General features: G+C 45.9%; 2 protein-coding genes across 2 annotated transcripts; one reads left to right on the top strand and one right to left on the bottom strand.

The window, feature by feature from the left end:
- Nucleotides 1–1219: 1219 nt before the first annotated feature.
- Nucleotides 1220–9238, bottom strand: CMPK2 (cytidine/uridine monophosphate kinase 2). Its single transcript, XM_081857259.1, has 5 exons — nt 8038–9238; nt 6173–6287; nt 4617–4818; nt 3283–3516; nt 1220–1742 (listed from the first exon to the last, which is right to left on the bottom strand). The coding sequence occupies exons 1-5, from the start codon at nt 8683–8685 to the stop codon at nt 1619–1621; spliced, it is 1323 nt and encodes a 440-aa protein (XP_081713385.1). The 5' UTR covers nt 8686–9238; the 3' UTR covers nt 1220–1618.
- A 1769-nt stretch (nt 9239–11007) lies between these two features.
- RSAD2 (radical S-adenosyl methionine domain containing 2) lies at nt 11008–22702 on the top strand. The gene is made up of 6 exons (XM_081857372.1): nt 11008–11747; nt 12661–12822; nt 15566–15795; nt 17083–17232; nt 18324–18356; nt 21117–22702. The coding sequence occupies exons 1-6, from the start codon at nt 11468–11470 to the stop codon at nt 21279–21281; spliced, it is 1020 nt and encodes a 339-aa protein (XP_081713498.1). The 5' UTR covers nt 11008–11467; the 3' UTR covers nt 21282–22702.
- The last annotated feature ends 892 nt before the right edge of the window (nt 22703–23594 follow it).

Consider the following 23594-nt stretch of genomic DNA (forward strand, 5'->3'; position numbering starts at 1 on the left):
CAGACAACAGGTGCACAGCCAAAGTTTTGCAAGAGAAATGACATTTTTAATCCGTGCAAGATACATTACTTCTCCTGTTAAAATGCAGGACAGTGACAAATTCAGCTGATTAAAACACAAGAAGTGGGAGAGTAAACTGGCTCATTTAAGTGAAAACTAGAGACCCTTCGGCTCTACCCACTACAAGTCAAAGTTTTGGATTACTTTCCTACATAGAGCTTGCTTGAAGAGACATGAATCTTCTTCTTCTGCAATAGTTCAGATATCAGCCACTCCCAAGGATCTCTGGTAATATAGGTCAAAACTAAAAGTTTAGATCTAAACAATATCCCTTACGATCTTTTGCTGAAGCCAAAATCCAGCCCAGCAGGCTACGCATAAAAACTCCCGTTTCCCCAATTTCTTTTTTTAAAACAGTGAGCTGCACCTCTCTTTGCTGCCACTTGAGTGTGCCAAAAAAAAAGGGAAGGAAGGAAAAATGAAGTTGAGCGGTGTGAGTACAGAAAAGCAGCAGTGTGGTACGAAAGGACTTGCACATCCACCATTCCGTGCTGCCCCCCAGTGCAGAATTATATCTCTAATTATTAGAGTAATCAGCTCTCAGGACATCATTTTACATTTTTATGGACTATGACTCACTGGGCAGATTGACTCTACAAAAGCGCATTAGTGTTATAATGGCTTAATTGTCATAGCCTCCCTGCAAAGAATTGTCACTGAAGTTTGGTGAAAGTTGGGAATTAGGATCGTGCCAAATTGCTGCCTGTGAACATTTTCCAAGCGGAAGGGTGTGTGTGTGTGGAATTCATGATCCCCACCTTTTTACCTTTTTGGTGCACCGGCTTGCTACTTTTCAGAACTACTGTCTTCCCTAACCCACAGTTCCAGCTCCATATTTTTTTTATTAAATGGGCTAGCAAAAGCAGAATCATGTAGGCAGCATAATGAGTTTGCTAAATTAAGTAACCCATCAGGTTTGGGCATGTGATATTGTCACAAAGCCAAGTCAGAGCAAGAGCAAGAAGCAGTGCCCTCACTCTTACCTTGTAGTCCCCTGAAAAACTGGGGAAATAATAATAATAATAATAATAATAATAATAACAACAACAACAACAACAACAACAACAACAATAACAACAACAACAACAACAACAACAACAACAACAACAACAACAACAACAATAATAATAATAATAATTTTTATTTATATCCCACCCTCCCCAGCCAGAGCCGGGCTCAGGGTGGCTAACACCAATAATATCACAGTAAAAACATAATAGGGAGAAAGAAAAGAAAAGAAAAGAAACCAATTTAAAATACAGGTGAAAACGAGAGGGAGGGCAACAAATCCCTCCCCAAAAAACAGATACCCCTGATTTGCCTCTGGTTCTACTGAGATTTCTGTTACAAATCCTTGGTGCTCATCAGAAAACTATAATTGACAGGATTTTTTGCTAACCCACGACAATGTGGCATCCATCCCATATAATCCAATATGCTTCTCACTCTTTGAGAAAACGAAGTTGTTAACACTCCAATTCAACACTTATCTGCTGGGAAGTTTGGGGGCAACCCCTTTTATGCCAAAGCAGCCTGGCACTACTAAATTCTCAACCAATTATGGTAAATGACACTGGTTTTTAACCAGGTGCAGAACAGCTTTGAGAACCTCTTCTCTAGAGGGACTGGCGTCAACTGGTTGACACGTCGGATTCTCCATCCTTCTGTAAGATTCTTCAACTCTGTCAGAAAAGGGTAAGGAAGAGTATAAATTTAACCCACACATAGAAGTCAGTCACAATGTTTCCATTGCAATGCTACTCAGTTCACTCCTTAGGAACTTACTCCCAAGACAATGTATTTAGGATTTGCTCCTGTAACAGATTTCAGCTATCCACTGATTTGTTTATAGTACTATCCTCCCAGGGTGGTGGCACTGTCGGAACCATGTAAGTGCACCAGCAGAAATGCCTGATTGGCTCTGCCGGTGTGCTTCTTCAGCTCCAACCTCACCGTGCCACTCTCACACCATCCCAGCAACAGTGTTGATATCAAATGGGTGGCTCCATGGAACCACCCCACCTGTGTTTACCCAACATGAATCACACCAAGCTGAACAGGCCTTTCACACTAGAAAGTTTGTTTAGGATTGTAGCCTTAATTGAGCTGTTTTAGATGTATATCCCACTTTCCAGCTGGAGTCAAAAGACTTCACGACACATCTGAAGTACAGCCATAATTAAAACATTGAAAGAAATGGATTCCTAAGGAGAACTAAGGGACAGCGCGGCAGGGTGGAGAGAAGAGGGGAGCAGGATGAAAAACAGCTCAGAAAATGGGCAGGGGGTGTCACTGCTGTGTTGGTGAAGGGGTCAAGTGATCTGGTTCAGGAGCAAGTGGGTAGCAGGATCTTTGCCTGCCTGCCTCCTTCTCCAGGCTATCTCGCCTGGAGCAGGTGGCCTTATCCAAGTCTTTAAAAATGCCACATAGTGTAAGCTATGGGTAGGCAACCTAATGCCTGGGCGCCAGATCCGGCCCAATCGCCTTCTAAATCCAGCCGGTGGATGGTCCGGGAATCAACGTGTTTTTACATGAGAAGAATGTGTCTTTTTATTTAGAATGCATTTCTGGGTTATTTGTGGGGCCTGCCTGGTGTTTTTACATGAGTAGAATGTGTGCTTTTATTTAGAATGCATCTCTGGGTTATTTGTGGGGCATAGGAATTCATTCATCCCCCCCCCCAAATATAGTCTGCCCCCCCACAAGGTCTGAGGGACAGTGGATCGGCCCCCTACTGAAAAAGCTTGCTGACCTCTGGTGTAAGCCATGAAGTGGGAACCTATGACCTCCAGATGTTGTTGGACTACAACTCTCATCATCCCTGAATATTTGCTGCACTGGCTGGGGCTGAAGGGAATTGCAGCCCAACAACTTCTGGAGAGCCACAGTTAAAAGAACTCTTTAAAAAAATGTCCAGCTCAATTCTTCTCTTTTGCCTTCTCTGCACAGGGTGTGGCTCCCCTCTGACAGCTCTGCTTTCTCTATACAGGCATTCCTCCTCAACCAACACCTAAACCTTCTTCAGCCATCTTGGTTCCCAGGCAACACATCATCAGTTTGTTGACCTAACAAAGCAATATGCCGGGATAGAGCTGACCGAATGGTTTGTCCATTTTAGCAGTACCTTACAATCATAGAATCAAGAGTTGAAAGGGGCCCTTGAGTTCATCCGCTCCAATTCCCTGCCCAAGCTTACAACAATATTATGGGTTTAATACATACTTTTGACGGAAACAAATATTAGCTTCTAGCTCAGTCTCCTCCTCTGTTTTCTCCATCCCTCGTCCCTTCAGTCTCCGGATTCTTTCCTCAGGACTAACAGTTAGCAGCAGAACAACATCTGGTTTTAGGAGGTCTTCGGGCCAGTGGTATACTTCGTGATGCAGAGGAGGGAGATTCTGCACTTTCCCGCTTATTTCGGTGGCAACTGCATACGCGGCAGTGCTGTGCCAATACCTATCAAATCACGGGTGTGAGCGAAACTCGAGGCATTTGAAGGTTTCAAGAAAATTCAACACTAGGTGCATAGAATGAGCTGTGCAAATAGGCAACGCTGCATCTAACTAAAATCCGTTATGTGGCCTTCATGCTCATTTTGGACCCCATCTCTTCTCAAGAGGCATTTAAAGCAGTCTATATGAAGGGCTAGCCTCACAAGAACCATGTGTGAGGTAGGTTAGTTTAAGCCTGAAGGGATGTCCAACAGGTCGATTGTGATCTACTGGTAGATCCCTGCGAGGTTTGGGTAGATTGCGGGTCGATCTGTGGCTCCCTTTCCTCAGCGGCGTTGAAACTGACTCCTGCCCCGCCTCCTCGCCCTGCCCTCCATTGTTGTCTGATCAGTGGAAGGGAAGACGGAGCTTTCTCCCTGTGGCTGTTTTCATTAAAAGTGATATTACTGTGAGCGGCTTTTCCCCTTAGACCCTTGCCTTTAACCCACCCCACAAAAAATGGAACTTCTGTCCTAAGAAATGGGGTTTTCATCCTCCCTTAAAAAAAGGTCAACAACTTTGCCCTGAACCCCAAAAAGCAGGGGTAGATCATTGTCAGATTTTAATTTTGAAAGTAGATTGCAGTCTCTCAGAAGTTGGCCACCCCTGGTTTAAGGGATGGTGACACTGGTCACATCCATGCTATGTGCATTTAAAATACGTCTGTATCACTTTGACAGTCATGGCTTCCTCCAGAGAATCCTGGAAAGAGTAGCTGCTGTTGGACAAACACACGTTCAATCTTCCTTAAGTACAAGCAACAAGTTCTCTGGATTCAGGCCTGTTAACTTCAGGTAAGAGTAAGATCCAGCCAATCAAAACAAGGGGTGAATGGCTGGTTATATTATACATGCTTTTGCTTTCTAAGACTCTAAAGCAGAACAATGGCAAGTAGGGCAAAAGTAATGCCAATAGTGGCCCCATACAGGAAACAGGTAATGTAATTACTGTATTTTTCACTCCATAAGACGTCTGGTCCATCTTATAGAGTGAAAAATACAGTATATACAGACAGGAAAAGGGCTCCCAAGTTCTTTTTGATAATGTGCAATGTTTTTAACCAACCTGTCTACGATCACTGGTGACTTAGACGATGCTTTCGCTATTTCGGAAGCAAGGATGTAGTTGGTCAGAGCATAAAATGCCCTCCGTATGAGCGTTGGTTCATCATCAAATATCTTTCTCCACTGGCTGACACTAGGCGGAGGAGATCTCAAGAGAACAGCATTCAGCGAATCCTTCACAGCTTGCGTCAATGTTGTTTTGCCTATATATGACACAAGGAAGAGCATGTCCTTTATTCACGGCACAGTGCAAGAGTTGATCTAAGAAGTTCAAGAGAGACAAAAGCATCCTCTGAAAGCCTTTTGAATGTTGTAGTATCTGCATAAGTACTTTTTAAAAATGCATACTGTTAAGTCAGAAATTGCAGGATGTAATGTTTTATTTATTTGATTGATTGATTGATTAAATTTGTATACCACCCTTTATCCAAAGATTCCAGGGTGGTTCACAACAGAAAAATACAAAATGGGGACACAAAATACATAATAAAACAAAACCAACCGATAAGTCCCCTCCCACAGATACATTTAAAAACCCACAGAATGCCTGGTTGGAGAGAAACGTTTTTGCGTGGTGCCTAAGAATATGTAAAGAAGATGCCAGGTGAGCTTCCCTGGGGAAAGCATTCCACAGGTGGTAAAGGGACGTGGGTGGCGCTGTGGCGTAAACCACTGAGCCTCTTGGGCTTGCCAATCAAAAGGTTGGCGGTTCGAATCCCTGCGACGGAGTGAGCTCCCCGTTGCTCTGTCCCAGCTCCTGTCAACCTAGCAGTTTGAAAGCATGCCAGTTCAAGTAGATAAATAGGTGCCACTGCAGCGGGAAGGTAAACTGTGTTTCCATGCACTCTGGCACTTGTCACAATGTTCTGTTGTGCCAGAAGCAGTTTAGTCATGCTGGCCCAGAAAGCTATCTGTGGACAAACACCGGCTCTCTCAGCCTGAAAGCGAGATGAGTGCCGCAACCCCACACTTGCCTTTGACTGGACTTAACTGTCCAAGGCCCTTGACCTTGACCTTTTTGCCTCTACAGATGGGGAACCACTGCAGAAAAGGCCCATTCTTGTGTTGCCACCCTCCAGAACTTCTTGTACCGGAGGCACACAATGTAAATGTAAATGTGCCTGAGTGAATTTAACAGCCTGTTTTTCCCTCCTTCCTGACACTGATGGTTCTTTTGGTGATATGGAGACACCAGTTGTCTTCCACCCTACTCTGATTCATTCCTTCACCCTCGAGACATGTTTTGTGGCCTGTGCTCCTGCTGCTTTTCTCCCACGCCTGACGAGTTAGGGTCAGGCTGAGTGTGCGAATAGGATTGCAGGTTTAGCATCATCACCAGAGAGACCCAACCTTCTTGGAGCAGCCCTATCAAGGGGGAGCCCCAAGAACCGTCCAATGAAGACCAAATGTGCTCATTGGCCACTGAAAGTTGACTACTGGGGATGGACAGAGACCTGGGTGGAGCAGCTGAAGCCCTGAATCCCCCCTCTCTGCAACATTCTGTTGCAGAGCTCACAGGTTTATTCACGCCTTTTGAGTTTTGCCTTAAACTCTTACCTGTTGCATCCAGACCCTCGATAACTATCACCGGAAAATCACCCTTCTTTGGATGCTGAGGGCACTGATCCACCAGATCAAGGACTGCTTTGGCCTCAGGAATGAGAGAAGTGCACTGTAAGGAAAGCATGTATTAGACACAAGATTTACCCACCCGGGAAGAATGGCAGATGAAAGTGATGGACTATATGGAACTGGCGGAAATGACTGGCAGAATCCGAGACCAAGGTGAAGAGTTGGTGGAAGAAGATTGGAAAAAATTTAAAGTTTATCTACAGAAACATTGCAAAATTATGTTAGAATGTTAGAAGGTTGTTGGAATGAAGTAATGTGGTTTTAGCACAAATGATATAAAGGATTAGGTTAAAATTGATTTTTTAATTGGTGAAAGACGAGAATTACAGTATATTAAGATAAATTATTAGGATAAAAACAAAGCTGGAAAGGATTTGCTGAAACATCTAACTGAACTAGAATACAAAAAAGGGAGGTGTGAGGAGGTCAAGGAAATAAGCAAAGGAAAGAAAACTATGTAAAGGTTTGACTTGGTTTTTTTTAATTGTTTGTATTTCCTATGTCTTTTCTTTTTTATTTATTTTTTTCTTTTTTCTTTTTTCTCTTTGTAATCTTTAAAATTTGAATAAATACTATTTTTTAAAAAAGGAAATCATGTATTTACTAAAGAAGCAGTTGCTTATCAATAACTCAGGGACTGAAGCCTCAGCAATGCCTATGGGGGAACATTTAAAGGGTTGTCACAAAAGCCTTGAAGAACTCTGAGGTAGCCTTTGTTTACTGGGGTTCTTTGAAATGTCCCAATGACAGCCTGCCCAGTCCCCTTGCTGGGAGGCCAAGATATGTTTGAATTCCCTGAAACAGGGACACGGCAGAGAAAGATTCATTTGGGCATTCAAGGTAACAGATAGGGAAGAAAAAATGCTACTATAGCAGCTGCTGGATGGCTCCCTCAGTAAAGCATGAGACTCTTAATAATCTCAGGGTTGTGGGTTCGAGCCTCATGTTGGGCAAAAGTATTCCTCCATTGCAGGGGATTGGACTAGATGACCCTCGGGGTGCCTCTTTGATTCTATACTTTTCCAGCGGTTGAAGAAGACCTTGTTCCAACAGGCATTTTGGAACTGACTGCTTTTAACAAGGGAGGTGGTGTCATGCTGCTTTTGTTGTGATTGTACGTTTTCAATAGAGAAAGAGAGGGGGGGTTCAATTTTATTAAATAATTTTTTTTTAAAAAATGATTGGTTTCTTTTTCGCTTTTCAGCTGTTTTTAGCTGTAAGCTGCTTTCCCCCTTTCATGGGGGAAAATAACAGGAACCTCTTTTTTGTTGTTAAAAATTGTGGCATTTATTGTAACAGCTTGATGGTGAGTACCGGCACCTGAAGGCTGCCCATTCTGCCAATCCTGGGAGTTACTTCATTTGCCTAAGCAAGAGACCATAAAGAAGGCTGATCACCGAAGAATTGATGCTTTTGAATTATGGTGCTGGAGGAGACTCTTGAGTGTCCCATGGACTGCAAGAAGATCAAACCTACCCATTCTGAAGGAAATCAGCCCTGAGTGCTCATTGGAAGGGCAGATCCTGAAGCTGAGGCTCCAATACTTTGGCCACCTCATGAGAAGAGAAGACCCTGATGTTGGGAAAGATGGAGGGCACAAGGAGAAGGGGACGAAAGAGGACGAGATGGTTGGACAGTGTTCTCGAAGCTACAAACATGAGTCTGACCAAACTGTCGGAGGCAGTGGAAGACAGGTGTGCCTGGCGTGCTCTGGTCCATGGGGTCACGAAGAGTCGGACACGACTAAACAGCAACAACAACAAGAGATGCACATGAGAAGCAACACTCACCTCCTCCAGGACCCTCCGGGCAGCTCCCCGAGAGCGGAACACGGCGTTTTCCAGGAGGTGCGCGCAGGCGGAATGCAGCGCCGGCTCCTCCTCGGCGACCACGCGCGCCCTGCGCACCAGCTGCCTGTCCTGCGCCGCCCCGTCAAGGCGCCACAGTGCGCAGCGCACCTCGCCGCCTTCCGCCACCTCGTATACCGCGAGGTGGACGGGCGCCGGCAGCAGGTGACGAAGCAGCTCTTCGAGGGAGCGCTCGGTCTCGGGCGCCCGCCGCTCATCCTGCACCAGGAAGCCTCTTTCCAGCGCAGCCTCGCGGCTGGGGCTGTAGGAGAGGAGCGCCAGCGCTGCGCTCCCGGGCCCGAAGGGCTGCTCCTGGCTCAGCCTCCGCTGCAGAAGCCGGTGCAGCCGGGCAGCCCGGACTCGCTCCCGGGGGCTCCCCGCCGCCGGGAGGCAGAAGGCGTAGCATCTTCCCGGACGGGGCAGGAAGCACCGGGGAGGCGCACGGTGCTTGTTGTCGTCGTCGTTGCTTAGGTAGAAATGGACCAGCTCCGAGCTCGCGAGTTCCACCACGAAGCGGCGATCGGGAGGCGTCGCCATGGCGGAGCGGCGTCTGAGCGGCACCAGCAGAGCGAGTGCGCCCCGTCGCAGCATCGCTTCGCCGCAGAGAATCGAAACTTACCGAGCGGGGCGCGCAACAGGCAGGGACGCGAAAGTGACCGAGGAGGAGTGGGGGCGGTTTCCGCCAGGCGGCGCGTGCGCTCTCTCTCTATAGTGCCTTTGCTCCGGGGGGAAGAGCTGCTTTCTGCAACTTTTCATTGGGCTTCTTTTTAAAAGCAGGTTCGCTTCATCACCAGCCGCTCCTGCAGAGGGAGAAACGAACCTGGACTTTGGCAGGGAGCGTTTTGCATGTCCTGATTAGGCGGGAGCTGAGGAAAGGGGGCGGGTTCTTGCCAAGCGGAGCAAGAATCGGATCCAGAAAACGAAATGGAAACTGACGCGAAGGGAAAGTGAAGCCGACCCTTCCCCTGGGCATTCTCGACTGCTGGGGCGACGCAGCCAGAGGGCTAATAATAATAATAATAATGAAAGGACAGCCGCATTGGTCTCGTAACGAAAACCACGGCGCTTTCGCAGATATGTTTTGGAATAAGCTTTCATCAGCTCACATTCGCGGGTATAGGGAAACGGAAACGAGGTCCCCACAAAGACCCCCAAAAGCTAGGAGAGAAGCCTGGGACGTTTCTAATACAGAGCTCAAACGTGCACACTATGAACGGAGCGGCCGTTCCCTGCGTTGGTTAATGATGTTTATTTTAGTTTTAATCATGATTTTTATTGAGTTTTCCATATTTCATTTCATTTTATCATACATATCTCGAGCTTACATCACTACTCCAAACGAGTAACGACTTCCTTCCATCACTCTTTCTGACTTTCCTACTATTTTAACGTATTTATCACATTTCTGTAATCACTTCTTTACCAACTTCCTAATATCATGACTAGTCAGTCTGACATCAATACCAGGGAAGATTCTGGAGCAGATCATTAAGCAAACAGTCTGTGAGCACCTAGAAAGGAATACTGTGATCACCAATAGTCAGCATGGATTTCTGAAAAATAAGTCATGTCAGACTAACCTGATCTCGTTTTTGACAGAATTACAACCCTGGTAGATGAAGGGAACGCAGTGGATGTAGCCTACCTTGATTTCAGCAAGGCATTTGACAAGGTGCCCCATGATATTCTTGTAAAGAAGCTGGTAAAATGCGGTCTTGACTAAGCTACCACTCAGTGGATTTGTAACTGGCTGACTGACCGAACCCAAAGGGTGCTCATCAATGGTTCCTCTTCATCCTGGAGAAGAGTGACTAGTGGGGTGCCACAGGGTTCTGTCTTGGGCCCGGTCTTATTCAACATCTTTATCAACGACTTGGATGATGGACTCAAGGGCATCCTGATCAAATTTGCAGATGACACCAAACTGGGAGGGGTGGCTAACACCCCAGAGGACAGGATCACACTTCAAAACGACCTTGACAGATTAGAGAACTGGGCCAAAACAAACAAGATGAATTTTAACAGGGAGAAATGTAAAGTATTGCACTTGGGCAAAAAAATAATAATGAGAGGCACAAATACAAGATGGGTGACACCTGGCTTGAGAGCAGTACATGTGAAAAGGATCTAGGAGTCTTGGTTGACCACAAGCTTGACATGAGCCAACAGTGTGACACGGCAGCTAAAAAAGCCAATGCAATTCTGGGCTGCATCAATAGGAGTAAAGCATCTAGATCAAGGGAAGTAATAGTGCCACTGTATTCTGCTCTGGTCAGACCTCACCTGGAGTACTGTGTCCAGTTCTGGGCACCACAGTTCAAGAAGGACACTGACAAACTGGAACGTGTCCAGAGGAGGGCAACCAAAATGGTCAAAGGCCTGGAAACGATGCCTTATGAAGAACGGCTAAGGGAGCTGGGCATGTTTAGCCTGGAGAAGAGGAGGTTAAGGGGAGTTATGATAGCCATGTTCAAATATATAAAAGGATGTCACATAGAGGAGGGAGAAAGGTTGTTTTCTGCTGCTCCAGAGAAGCGGACACGGAGCAATGGTTCCAAACTACAAGAAAACAGATTCCACCTAAACATTAGGAAGAACTTCCTGACAGTAAGAGCTGTTGGACAGTGGAATTTGCTGCCAAGGAGTGTGGTGGAGTCTCCTTCTTTGGAGGTCTTTAAGCAGAGGCTTGACAACCATATGTCAGGAGTGCTCTGATGGTGTTTCCTGCTTGGCAGGGGGTTGGACTTGATGGCCCTTGTGGTCTCTTCCAACTCTATGATTCTATGATCCAAGTTGTGGTTTTTTTAAGCGTGCAGTTGGTGACAAAACATGGACTTGGTGTGGGGGAATGTGCGCTTGAAAAGAGCATACTGTAATGGGCAGTTTTAAAAATGGGGGGGGGGGATTGAGCATTCAAATGACAGACAGTATCAGCAGGGGCACAAATTATTTGAGGGTGGAATGTGCTCCATTTCTAGACTTCCAAATCATATTAAACGCCAGCTTCACTTGCGCAGTCGGGACAGGTAAGATTCCGCATGAAAAGTTAGGCTCCCTTTTGCACAGAAGTAGAGTCATGAATGAATCACGGCTGTATACGAACTAAAAAGGAAAGACTCCTGCTAGGTGTGTTCTCTGTGTGTGTTGTGTGCGCGTGGGGGCTGCTAGTGGGTGCGCCTTTGCATAGGCAGCCGAGCGAGTCCTCGTGCCCTTGGCAACCCCGAGCCAATTTTAGTTTCTCGGGAAATGGAAACCGAAACTCTCCTCCTCGCAGCCCCGCCGTCCCGTTATCTGCTAGCTAAAAAGCCGCCGGCTCGCTCCCCGTCGCGCACTGAAGCCTCGGAGAGGAGCACCTGTGTGCGTAACGAGGCTGATGCTCTCGCCTCCCCGCCACCTGACCGGCCTCCTGCTCCGCGCTCTGGCCGCGCTCTGGAGCAGCCTGGCGCCCCTCTGGCTCTGGGGGGCTCCCGGGCGCCGCCTGCCCGCCCCGGAGAAAGGGAGCCCCTCCGGGACGCCGGTGCCGCTCAGCGTCAACTACCACTTCACCCGGCAGTGCAACTACAAGTGCGGCTTCTGCTTCCACACAGCCAAGACCTCCTTCGTGTTGCCTCTGCAGGAAGCCAAGAGAGGGCTCAGCTTGCTCAAGCAGGCGGGTGAGTGAGTGGGTGGGTGACCCGGGGCTGTCTGGCTAGCTAGCAGGGCTGCCCACCTGAATAAAACATTGGGGGCACCCAAGTAATCGATCACAAGATGCTATTTGAATAGCAATGCCCATCAACTTTGGGCAGGGTGGATGGGTGAGCCAACATCTCAAATATTTTATGGGGGACTGGAAGGGCCCTCGGCCCTTAGGAGTTGGCTCCTGTACTAGCTAGATAGCTGGTGCTTTTCCTCCAGGAGGGAGTCCTGCTGTTTGTTGTTTAGGCACACAGTAGTTCAACCGTGCAAAGGGGCAGCGGTGATGGGACCTCTTGATGTTTGTCTCCCTCGCAAGTTCAAGTGGATTTATCCCGGTGTGAATATGTATAAGATTGCAGCCTAGATTAATTGCACACGGCCTTTCGTTTGCAATAATCAAGACAAAACAATTGCATTCCAAGACTCCAAACTCTTCTTTTGTATATAATTTTATTAAGCTTTCTGTTTTACAATTTAAAATACTCATTTTACATCCTTAAGATATCACTGACTTCCATTCTTCTCTTTCCGTGGTTCATTTTACATATCATAAATCCCTGCATATTTTACCCCCCCCCAAAAAAACTTTACCATTGAGTACAGTCTTCCATTATTGCATCCATCAAAACCATTTTATACTGATGAATTTGTCTTAATGCTGCCGGCATGTTCAGCTGTACACAATTATTTTCCATATATTCAATAAACTTTAAACATATGTTCTTCTTGTTCTCTTATTCTATATGTTAAGTCTGTGAGTTGTGCATAAGCACGACTCTGGCCTCTTCTTGACCTGCAGGGGCCCAGCACTTTCCTGTCAGCCCTCGTGACAATACACACAAACACGCTTTCAACTTACTCCCCCCCCCACCTACTTCTGCATCCTAGGCATGGAGAAAATAAACTTTTCAGGAGGGGAGCCGTTTCTGCACGAGAGAGGAGAATTTGTTGGGAAGCTGGTCCAGTTCTGCAAGGAAGACCTTCAGCTGCCGAGCGTTAGCATCGTGAGCAACGGAAGTATGATCAAGGAAAGATGGTTCAGATGCTATGGTAAGAGAGAGCGCAGGAGAATCATAGAGTTGGAAGGGGCTGTGAGGGTCATCTAGACCAACCCTCCCTTCTGGGCAGGAATCTTCCTCCTAATGTAGGGCTCAAACCCACGACCCTGAGATCAAGAGTCTTGTGCTGTACTTACTGAGCTAGTTGGGCATAGGTGCTTTACTTTACAAGTAAAATAAATAATCTCCCATTTACCACAAAATGATAAACACTAATACAGTGGTACCTCAGGTTACAGACGCTTCAGGTTACAGACTCCGCTAACCCAGAAATGGTACCTCGGGTTAAGAACTTTGCCTCAGGATGAGAACAGAAATCACACGGCGGCAGCAGGAGCCCCATTAGCTAAAGTGGTACCTCAGGTTAAGAACAGTTTCAGGTTAAGAACGGACCTCTGGAACGAATTAAGTTCTTAACCCGAGGTACCACTGTACTAATAGGGACCCTGTTCACTGAATGTAAATGGAGCCAACGGAGACAGTCTATCCATGCACAACAGGACAATGACTATATCCCTACAACAGCTTTGGGACGCGGGTGGCGCTGTGGGTTAAACCACAGAGCCTAGGACTTGCTGATCAGAAGGTTGGTGGTTCGAATCCCTACGACGGGGTGAGCTCCCGTTGCTCGGTCCCTGTTTCTGCCAACCTAGCAGTTCGAAAGCACGTCAAAGTGCAAGTAGATAGATAGGTACCGCTCCAGCGGGAAGGTAAACAGCATTTCCGTGCACTGCTCTGGTTTGCCAAGAGAGGCTTAGTCATGCTGGCCACATGACCTGGAAGCTGTACGCCAGCTCCCTCGGCCAATAAAGCAAGATGAGCGACGCAACCCCAGAGTCGGCCACGACTGGACCTAATGGTCAGGGGTCCCTTTACCTTTTACTCTTGTCTGCTTTTGCTCAATAGCATTTCATGCTGAATGCATGACTACTCACATAAATTGAATTTTTAGTGCAGCCTTTTCGTGTGCGTTTTGGTTTTTTTGTGTGCATTTTGGTAATCAAGACATTAATTGGTAGTTGCTGGAAGAATGAGCCCGTTTATTCACTTGCTTTGATGCTGTGCTTATCTGCGGACCTTGGGTTGCTGGGCTCTTGGCCCAGAGAGAGAAACATATCTGTAAGCTCTGGATAGTTGCCACCTATGGCCTCACTAGGCAGGTGAATGGGTGGGAGGGTCTGGCATGCTGCTTTGTGTATAAGGAATGTGTAAAAGTTTGCTTGGGTACGGACAAGTCACGGTGAGCTCCCATATTTGTGGTGTTTGTCCAGTTTCTCCAAAGGCAGTAGAGCTCCAAAGGTTGGGCTGTAAGTTCACTCTTTCCTATAATAGAGCACTAGAATTGACCACACTGGCGTTTTTGACATCCACCTTTGGTATCCCTGCACCAAACCACTCCAATGAGCTGGTGGATCAGGACAGCCGTTCCTCAAGAGGCGCGAACAGCTCAAGGCTGCTGCTCCAGACATTCTGAAACCTTGAACAAGAATCTTTCTCTAGGGAGCAGAGATACATGACGTTTTGTTTCAAGGCCCATTCTTTTTCATCTGTTTGAAAATGTGTTATTAGTCCTTTATCCTGCTTAACCTTCAACCTTCTTTTGCTGGGATGGGGGCAAAAAAAAAAATCAATCACATTGTTGATTTGGGGAGTGTTTTTCTGCTCTGGTGAGATTTCCCAGGTTTTCTCTCACACCAGGGATGCTCTGAAAAGGGGAAGGGATGAGGAAAATCTGAACTGAGGGACGGGGAAGTATGAGGAGGATGTGAGAACAGAATTAATGGAGGCACCAAAGCTTGTTGTCTGTGTTACCCAGCAGTATGGATGAGCCCTAATTTATATCTGCTTGTTTATGGCCTCAGTTATAAGTTGCTCTGTTTGGGCGATTGGATACCTGTTCAATTAATTAATTAAAAGCATCTAGGTTTATTAGTATTTTAGTTAAACTCCCATAAGTTTGCCTCTTCCAGGGCAACCAGCAAGAGGGGCAGTACAGTGGTGCCTTGCAAGACGAAATTAATCCGTTCCGCGAGTCTCTTTGTCTTGCGGTTTTTTGTCTTGCGAAGCACGGCTATTAGCGGCTTAGCGGCTTTAAAAAAAGGAAAAAAACTTGCAAGAACTCGCAAGACGTTTTGTCTTGCGAAGCAAGCCCATAGGGAAATTCGTCTTGTGGAACGACTCAAAAAACGGAAAACTCTTTCGTCTTGCGAGTTTTTCGTCTTGCGAGGCGTTCGTCTTGCAAGGCACCACTGTAATGCATTAGATTTGTTGAATGAATTAATTCATGGTTGTCAAAATAATGTTGAGCTCGATTGACGCTTTATTAAGGAATTTATAGGTAAATGGAAGAACAGTTAATTACAATCCAAAAGCACATTGTGTGCTATTTTCTGGTCCGGCCTGTGAAAATAACCCTGTACAGTACTTGGGATTGAATAGGATGTGAGTCATTGGCCCATAGTGTGGATCAGGGCTGCCCCAAGACATTTTGCCACCTGAGGCATACCCCAAAGTAGCCCCAGGAAACAAGGGGTGAGGGAAAGATCTATGTCATGAACAAGGAGGGAAGAAAGATCAACATCAGGAACTGCTGCCCTGGTGGATCCTGCTGCCTGAGGCAGTCACCTCACCTTGCCTCATGGGTGGGCCGGCCCTGAAGAAAGATCTGCATTGGGATCTGCTGCCCCCGGGGCTCTTGCCTCATGGTGTTCATGGGTGAACATTGTCTCTTTCAGGGAAATACCTAGACATACTTGCAGTGTCATGTGACAGCTTCTGCGAGGAAGTCAATGTTTTGATTGGCCGTGGGCAAGGGAGGAAAAGCCATGTTGAGAATCTCCAAAAACTGAAGAAGTGGTGCCAAGATTACGGTGTGGCTTTCAAAATAAATTCTGTGATTAACAGATTCAACATGGAAGAGGATATGAACGAGCACATTAAAGCTCTAAACCCTGTCCGTTGGAAGGTAAGAACCTCTTCTTTTCAGCAAAATGCTTTCATTTCGTTATAAGATTTCTTACTCGCCCTTCACCATGAGGTCCCAGGGCACATTAGAACATAACGGCTGTGTGAGGCGGCATATCCCTAAATACCAGCTGCTGTGAATCCAGCAGAAGCAAAAAAAATACATGGTATATACAGACCAAAAGTAGACCAAAAGTAAAGTAAGAAGAAAGGATAATGTGCTCAGCGGCAGGTTTACATCTCCCTGTCTCTGAGCACCGATCTTGAGTTTTCACGTGGCTCACAGGAGAAAAACACCAGCTGCGGTCATGTTTGACTAGAAAGTACAATAATTTTCTCGTGAATCCAGGAATCCAATAAAACTCCATCCCTGACAGAGGATTGCTGCAATGCACTCAGGTTCTGCTTACAAGCTTCCTATGAGCATCTGGTTGACGACTGAGAACAGAGTTCTGGACTAAATGAAAGTCTGGCCCTAGAAAAGAGCACTGGTTGTGTGGCTCCTCCCAGTTCTCAGTTGGGCCAGGAGCTTCCATTGATAAAGCAGACTCATTGCTTCAGAATTTACGCCCAACACAGTGGTGATGATGAGGCTGGACATACAGCTGCACAGCCGCTTTCGCCACATTCATCCTCTTCACACGCATAACCCCTGAAGAGACTAGTGATTCTGTTGCTGCTCTAGGAGGTTCATGGACCTACTGGCTGGTGTGGGTGGCAAAATGCTGTGGCTGTGTTTTCTCATAGGTGACAGTAAGTGAGCCTCTAGTCACTATCGTATAGTTTAAAGGTAAAGGTAAAGGGACCGCTGACCATTAGGTCCAGTTGTGACCGACTCTGGGGTTGCGGCGCTCATCTCGCTTTACTGGCCGAGGGAGCTGGCGTTTGTCCACAGACAGCTTCCAGGTCATGTGGCCAGCATGACCAAGCTGCTTCTGGTGAACCAGAGCAGTGCATGGAAATGCCATTTACCTTTCCGCCGGAGTGGTACCTATTTATCTACTTGCACTTTGACGTGCTTTCGAACTGCTAGGTTGGCAGGAGCAGGGACCGAGCAACGGGAGCCCACCCCGTCACGGGGATTCAAACCACCGACCTTCTGATCAGCAAGCCCTAGGCTCTGTGGTTTAACCCACAGCACCACCCGCGTCCCTTATCGTATAGTTTACCCGTGGTCTATTACTGGGTAAAAAGAGACTACCGAGAGTCTCTCCATCAGATCATTATTTTGCCACGGTGTGTGTGACCGACAAACATCCTCTCTTAATCATACTCTGTTGTCTCACAGGTCTTTCAGTGCCTGCTCATCGAAGGAGAAAATACAGGGGAAGAGGCTCTGAGAGAAGCAGAGAGATTTGTCATCAGCGGCGAAGATTTTGAACGATTCCTGCATCGCCATAAAGATGTCTCGTGCTTGGTGCCCGAATCTAATCAAAAGGTAAAGTTCTTCTAATGCGGACTATTCATCATCTCTGAGAAAATACCTTTTTATCTTGAAAACTAGAAATGCTAATGGTTTGGTTTTGTATTTTGAAAGGAGCTTGCTACCAGAAAAACGCAGGCACAAAGTTTCTTGCTTTCCCCGGTTAGAAATGGGGGCCACGTCGGCTAGAATTCTTGTAAGCTTGCAGCGCTGTATGATAAGCACTCCAGATGGGTAGGGCTTGGACGGATAGATCTATCAGTGGAAAACATTAAGCCTTAACAATATGCGGGCATTGCAGCAGTGTTAAAGCAGCTTCTGATGCAGTGTGTTTCATCAGAGAGGGTAGAAGCTAAAGGAACCCTGGACGGTTAAGTCCAGTTGAATTCAACTATGGGGTGCGGTGCTCATCTGGGCTTTCAGGGAGCCGGCATTTGTCCACAGATAGCTTTTCCAGGTCATGTGGCCCACATGACTAAACCGCTTCTGGCGCACGGAGCCCTGTGACGAGTGCCAGAGCACATGGAAACACCATTTAACTTCCTGCTGCAGCGGTACCTATTTATCTACTTGCGCTGGTGTGCTTTCGAATTGCTGGGTTGGCAGAGAGGGTAGCTTTGTTGGTTTACTCACTTCTTAAACATTAGCTCATTTTTTTCAAAATAGTTAAGAGGACAAAATTGCAGTAGTAATAGAGCTGTTGCTGATGAATGCTTTCATCAGGGCCATGTATTATTTTATAAATGTGAGGTGTAAGAAAAGAAACTGGGATTGGGTATAGAATTCAGCATTCTGAAAATCTTAGAGGGTCCCCCCCCCACACACTTAATGTTTGAAGATAAAACATCCCCTTTATGTTTCCTCTCTGTTGAATTTTAGATTGAAAGCACTTTAAGACAGAGAGCGGTCCTCTTATACCCATTGAAGTTGTTTTTGTCTTAAAGCATAGATCAGTTCCATGTAATGTATATACAGGTTTAAGTTATTAGAAAAACAACAATCCTAAAGCTTAGGTAAAATCTGTCATTATTACTGTTCACCAATCTTCAAACCTACAGATATATTTTAATATTATTTTTTTTCTCCATCCCCCTTTTAATTAACAGATGAGAGATTCATACCTAATTCTGGATGAATATGTAAGTTGTTTTCTTTTGTTCTTTTATTTACCCCGCCCCACACAACCACAACTTGAAATGTTCATTCCATCTATGGGGCAAAATATCAGCCTTTGCCCTACACTTACTTGGTTGGACGAGTCTTACTTAAACCAGTGTGGTGTAGTGGTTAAGAGCGGTAGACTTGATCTGGGAAACTGGGTCCGCGTCTCTGCTCCTCCACCTGCAGCTGCTGGGTGACCTTGGGCCAGTCACACTTCTCTGAAGTCTCTCAGCCCCACTCACCTCACAGAGTGTTTGTTGTGGGGGAGGAAGGGAAAGGAGAATGTTAGCCAATGTGAGACTCCTTCGGGTAGTGATAAAGTGGGATATCAAATCCAAACTACTACTACTACACTTCTTCTTCTTCTTCTTCTTCTTCTTCTTCTTCTTCTTCTTCTTCTTCCACAGTTCCATCTTTACCTATCCTACATCTGATGTCACATATGAAATCTGCGGTGTGGTCTGGGGGAATGCCTCACAGGCCAAATTAGGAGACCTACCTTGCCACTGTTCAAGATTAACCACATTTTCGGGTTTGAACTAGGGTTACCAGATGTCCCCGGTTTCCGGGGACAGTCCCTGGATTTGCAAATCTGTCCCCGGACAAATTCTGTCCCTAGAATGTCCCCAGATTTGCAAATCTGTCCCTGGGAAACGTGGCAGCGGCAGCCTCAGCAGCCCAGAGCCAGCCTGGTAGCACAGTTGGCTCTGGCTGGCTTCAGGAGCTTCTCGCTGCCATGGTGCCCGCCATTTTTCCTCACCGGAAGTCCCCATGTGATGTGTCTTGTGCAATCTCCTGCCCCCTTCCCCCTTTGTTTTGACTGATCAGGGGAAGCTCGGGAGTCGCGGGCAGGTGGCTGTTGCCCAGTTTTTTTAAAAAAACCTCACTGCATTTATGTTTCATAGGGTGCAAAAGAAGGGCTTTGCACCTTTATACAATATGCATGTATGCTTGGATCTTGGGTCTTTTGCCTCAGCATTCCCACTACTGACTCCCTACTCCCTACTCAGCTTCAAAAAAAAGGGGGGGTATGTCCCCGGATTCATTGAAAAAATATCTGGTAACCCACAGTAAACTGTGGTTAATCCAAAACAGAAGTGATAGTTTTTGATCTTCTTGTGACTGTGCTGGTGGAGAGGAAAGGCAGGCTTAATGAAGCTTTTCCCTGTAATGTGTGAATGGCACTGATGCAAGTATTTACAATTCTAGTTTATATTTCATTATGATAAAATTAAAGTAAAAAAGAGGGAATGGTACATCCTGTGGAGGAACCCAAGGAATTGCAACAAAACAAAACAATTGGGATACTGCACAGATACCCGCCATGTTTTTTTCACACTTGGATACCGGAAGTATTTATTCATTTACTGAATTTATATTCCACCTTTATCTCCGTGGAGTTCAAGATGGCTTATATAGTTCCCCCACGCCTCATTTAATCCCCACAAGAACCCTGTGAGGTAGGTTAGGCTTGGAGGGAATGACTGGCCCAAGGTCACCCAGCGAGCTTCATGGTTGGGAATCAAACCCTGGAGTCTCCCAGCTCCTAGTCCAACATTCTAACCACTGCACCACCAGCTTTTAGATGGGGTTCGTGAATAGATGACTGTGCTTGGCTGTGCAGCTCTGGAATATAAACAGATTCAGTTTGAGCCTTCCTGTATTTTGATGGAATACAGCACCTATACCTGAGACGATGGGTAGAGCCCCTGTCCCTGAACATTTCCCGGTGTGTGTCTAGTGTAAGGTTGCCAGATTTTTTTTCAGTGAATCCAGGGACACTTTTCAACTTCAATGGTTTTTGTACGGGGACTGATTTGTAAATCCAGGGATTGTCCCCGGAAAACAGGGACATCTGGTAACCTTAGTCTAGTGCTTAAGATTTGTGCTGTCAGCATCCTGAGGTTTTAATTCCTGACCACACGAATGTATCAATTCTTCATCATCATCATCATCATTATTATTATTATTATTATTTACCCTACCTAGGAAACCTACAGCCCAAACTGCTCAACCATAAATGCTTTCTGAAAGTGGTTTTTTTTTTGGGGGGGGGACAGTTGCACATCTCATTAAAAGTGCATGGTTGTAATGTGACAGCAAATTCTGTTATTGGCTGGAATGTACATTTCTAGTACCTGTTCTATTTCACCTGCATACACAAGTACTGCAAGGCGGTTTCAAAGGGTTGTGTAAAAATACAGTGTGGCAGGGTAAAGGGTAAAGGGACCCCTGACCATTAGGTCCAGTCGTGGCCGACTCTGGGGTTGCGGCACTCATCTCGCTTTATTGGCCGAGGGAGCCGGCGTACAGCTTCCGGGTCATGTGGCCAGCATGACTAAGCCACTTCTGGCAAATCAGAGCAGCGCACGGAAATGCCGTTTACTTTCCCGCTGGAGCGGTACCTATTTATCTACTTGCACTTTGACGTGCTTTCGAACTGCTAGGTTGGCAGGAGCAGGGACTGAGCAACGGGAGCTCATCCCGTCATGGGGATTCGAACCGCCAACCTTCTGATTGGCAAGTCCTAGGCTCTGTGGTTTAAGGGTCAGAAATGCATTTATTTAAAATGTTCCTCTGTGGATCTTCACTGCATACTTCTTTACATACATTTGGAGTAAAGCACCAGGGGTGTCCCAGCAACTTTAATCTCAAGTGACTGGGATGTGGGTATTTGTTTTGTGGGATCTGCTATATATGTTCTTAATTCTCCTCTCTGTCCGCCCCCCTCCACCCAGATGCGTTTTCTAAACTGTGCAAATGGCCGGAAAGAGCCTTCCCGATCTATCCTGGATGTAGGTGTAGAAGACGCAATAAAATTCAGTGGATTTGATGAAAATATGTTTTTCAAGCGAGGAGGAAAATACGTCTGGAGCAAAGCAGATATGGCACTGGAATGGTGACCAAACCTGTCTGTTTACCACATGTGCACTGAAACCATGAACAGTATCCATTTCTTCCACCCTCGAGAGAGAACGATATGTATTTTAGCTTCTTTGGGTGTGCGGTAGGATTTTCATGACTGTGGACTGCTGCAAGCAAAATAGGTGTACATTTCCCCACAAGTGGGAATTAGCTTTCAGTCACTGTGTATTTAAATAATGGCTTGCACCAGCAACAAAAGCAGCACGGTTTATACATTGGCTTGGATAAAACATCTCCCCAAAGACTCAAACACAGAAGAAGATTTGAACTGCCACACCAAGTCTTCCTAAGTCTTTGGGTTTGTAGAGGACGACTACATATTAACCAGCAATACCTAACGTCAGTGAGGCTTAAATGTATAAAGAGGAAGGCCCACGGTGTCAAGGACACAAGCGCTCAGATACTTATTTACCTGCACGGAGGCAGCTGTCATCAACACTTTCAGATAAATGCTGTTAAGTCGAAGATATAGCCGGGCATCAAGCAGACACAGACATTACTGGAGCATTACTAAATTACCAAGAGTGAAAATATTGTCTTTGGCGAAGACTTTAGCAATACATAGGAAACTAAATGTGCTACCGCCAAAAAATGGGGGAACTCTCAAACAGACTAATGGCCCAGCAGTGGCTAATGTGCTATTGGAACACAGCAGAACAAATAAAATGGCACAAGCTTTTAAAAAATATATATATAGGTGTGATCGCCATTTATTCCATACACCAGCAATGATCTGTTAACTCTGGCTGGACACACGTAGCATTATTATTTTGTAAAAGGAAACTACAATTCATAGAATTGTAGAGTTGGAAAGGAGCCTGAGGATTGTCTCGTTCAACCCCCTGCAAATGCAGGAATAGGCAGCTGTCCCATGCAGGGATCGAACCTGCCACGTTGGTGTTATCACCGCAGTACTGAGCTATATGGTAACTTCCAGATTATGTGCTGTGTCACACCTGAAGCTTCAGCTATTGAGAATGCAGCAGCTAGAATACTGATGGGGGCAGAGAGGGCTGGCAGTGTGTGACCACTCTGCTAGATCACCTGCACTGGCTGCCTAGGTTCAAGTGTCTTGTATTAATATACAAAGCCTTTGAACTATTTGTGCCCAGGATACCTTAAAGGCTGCCTGAGTCCTTATATCCCAGCTCCATCAATGAGATCATGTGGAGGAGCAGGATTTGTCCCCCGTGTTTCAGAGGTCCAACTGGCCTCGGCTAGAAGTCAGGTGTTTAGCGATGCTAAATGTGTGTGGGGTTTTTTTTGGGGGGGGGCTATTGGGTTGTTTTTATTTTTATTATGTATTTTGTGGTTTTATATCTTGATTTTATTCTGTGTACCGCCCTGAGACCCCCGGGTATAGGGCAGTATATAGATTCAATAAATAACAAGAATAAATGCTATGGAAAAGACGTACCTATTTGGTTTAAGTTTTATTAAGATTACGCAGGCATCTTGAAGATTGTTTTGTTTTGTTTCATTCTGTATATATTGCTGTACACCAACTTGATGTTTTTGATGTGACATATAAATACTTTTGTAAACTAATACAGGCGAACGGTCATAAAACTGGAAAAACCGTTGCTTGTTTCTAGTGATTATGTATTTTTTGTGTTTTTATATTGTGATTTTAGGTTGAAACCACCCTGAGAACTGTGGGTATAGGGAAGTATACAAATTTAATAAATAAAAAACAAACAAACAGTAATGTTTTGGTTTTTTAATAAGATGGGGGATTACATGCGCTTGTGTGTTTGTGTGAGGGATGGAAGTAAAAGCAATAAATAAAAATGGCTGTTAGAAGAGAATGTGGCGCCATGTGCCTTGCGCAACATAATATTATCTCCCTCTCACCCCAACGCCCCTAAACCAAGGAAGGAGAGTCCACCACAGAACAGATGCCAAGTACCTCCACTCTCATGCTTAGAAACATGGGGTGCAAGAAGGTTCCTTATACCGAGACAAACCATTGGTCCACTTAGTTCAGTATTCCTTACATTGGATAGCAGTGGCTGTCCAGGGTTCCAGGTAGGGACATCTCCCATCCCTACCTGGAGATGTCGGGCGGACTGAACCTGGGACCTTCTGCATGCAAAGCTGATGTTGTACCATTGAGCTACAGCCATTGTCTCCTCCCCGCCAATGCCCCATGTCTCTCTACTTCCATAACCCTTGGCAAACTAGTTTGGAAACAGGACTTTGCCAAAATGATGAAGCAGATGGTAGCCCCAATTCATCTGGGTGGGAAAACTGGATGCCTACAAGACCAGGGACTCGAGGGACATTGGGAG

This window comes from Podarcis erhardii (genome assembly GCF_964252035.2).
Source record: "Podarcis erhardii genome assembly, chromosome: 3".
Lineage (NCBI taxonomy): Eukaryota > Metazoa > Chordata > Lepidosauria > Squamata > Lacertidae > Podarcis > Podarcis erhardii.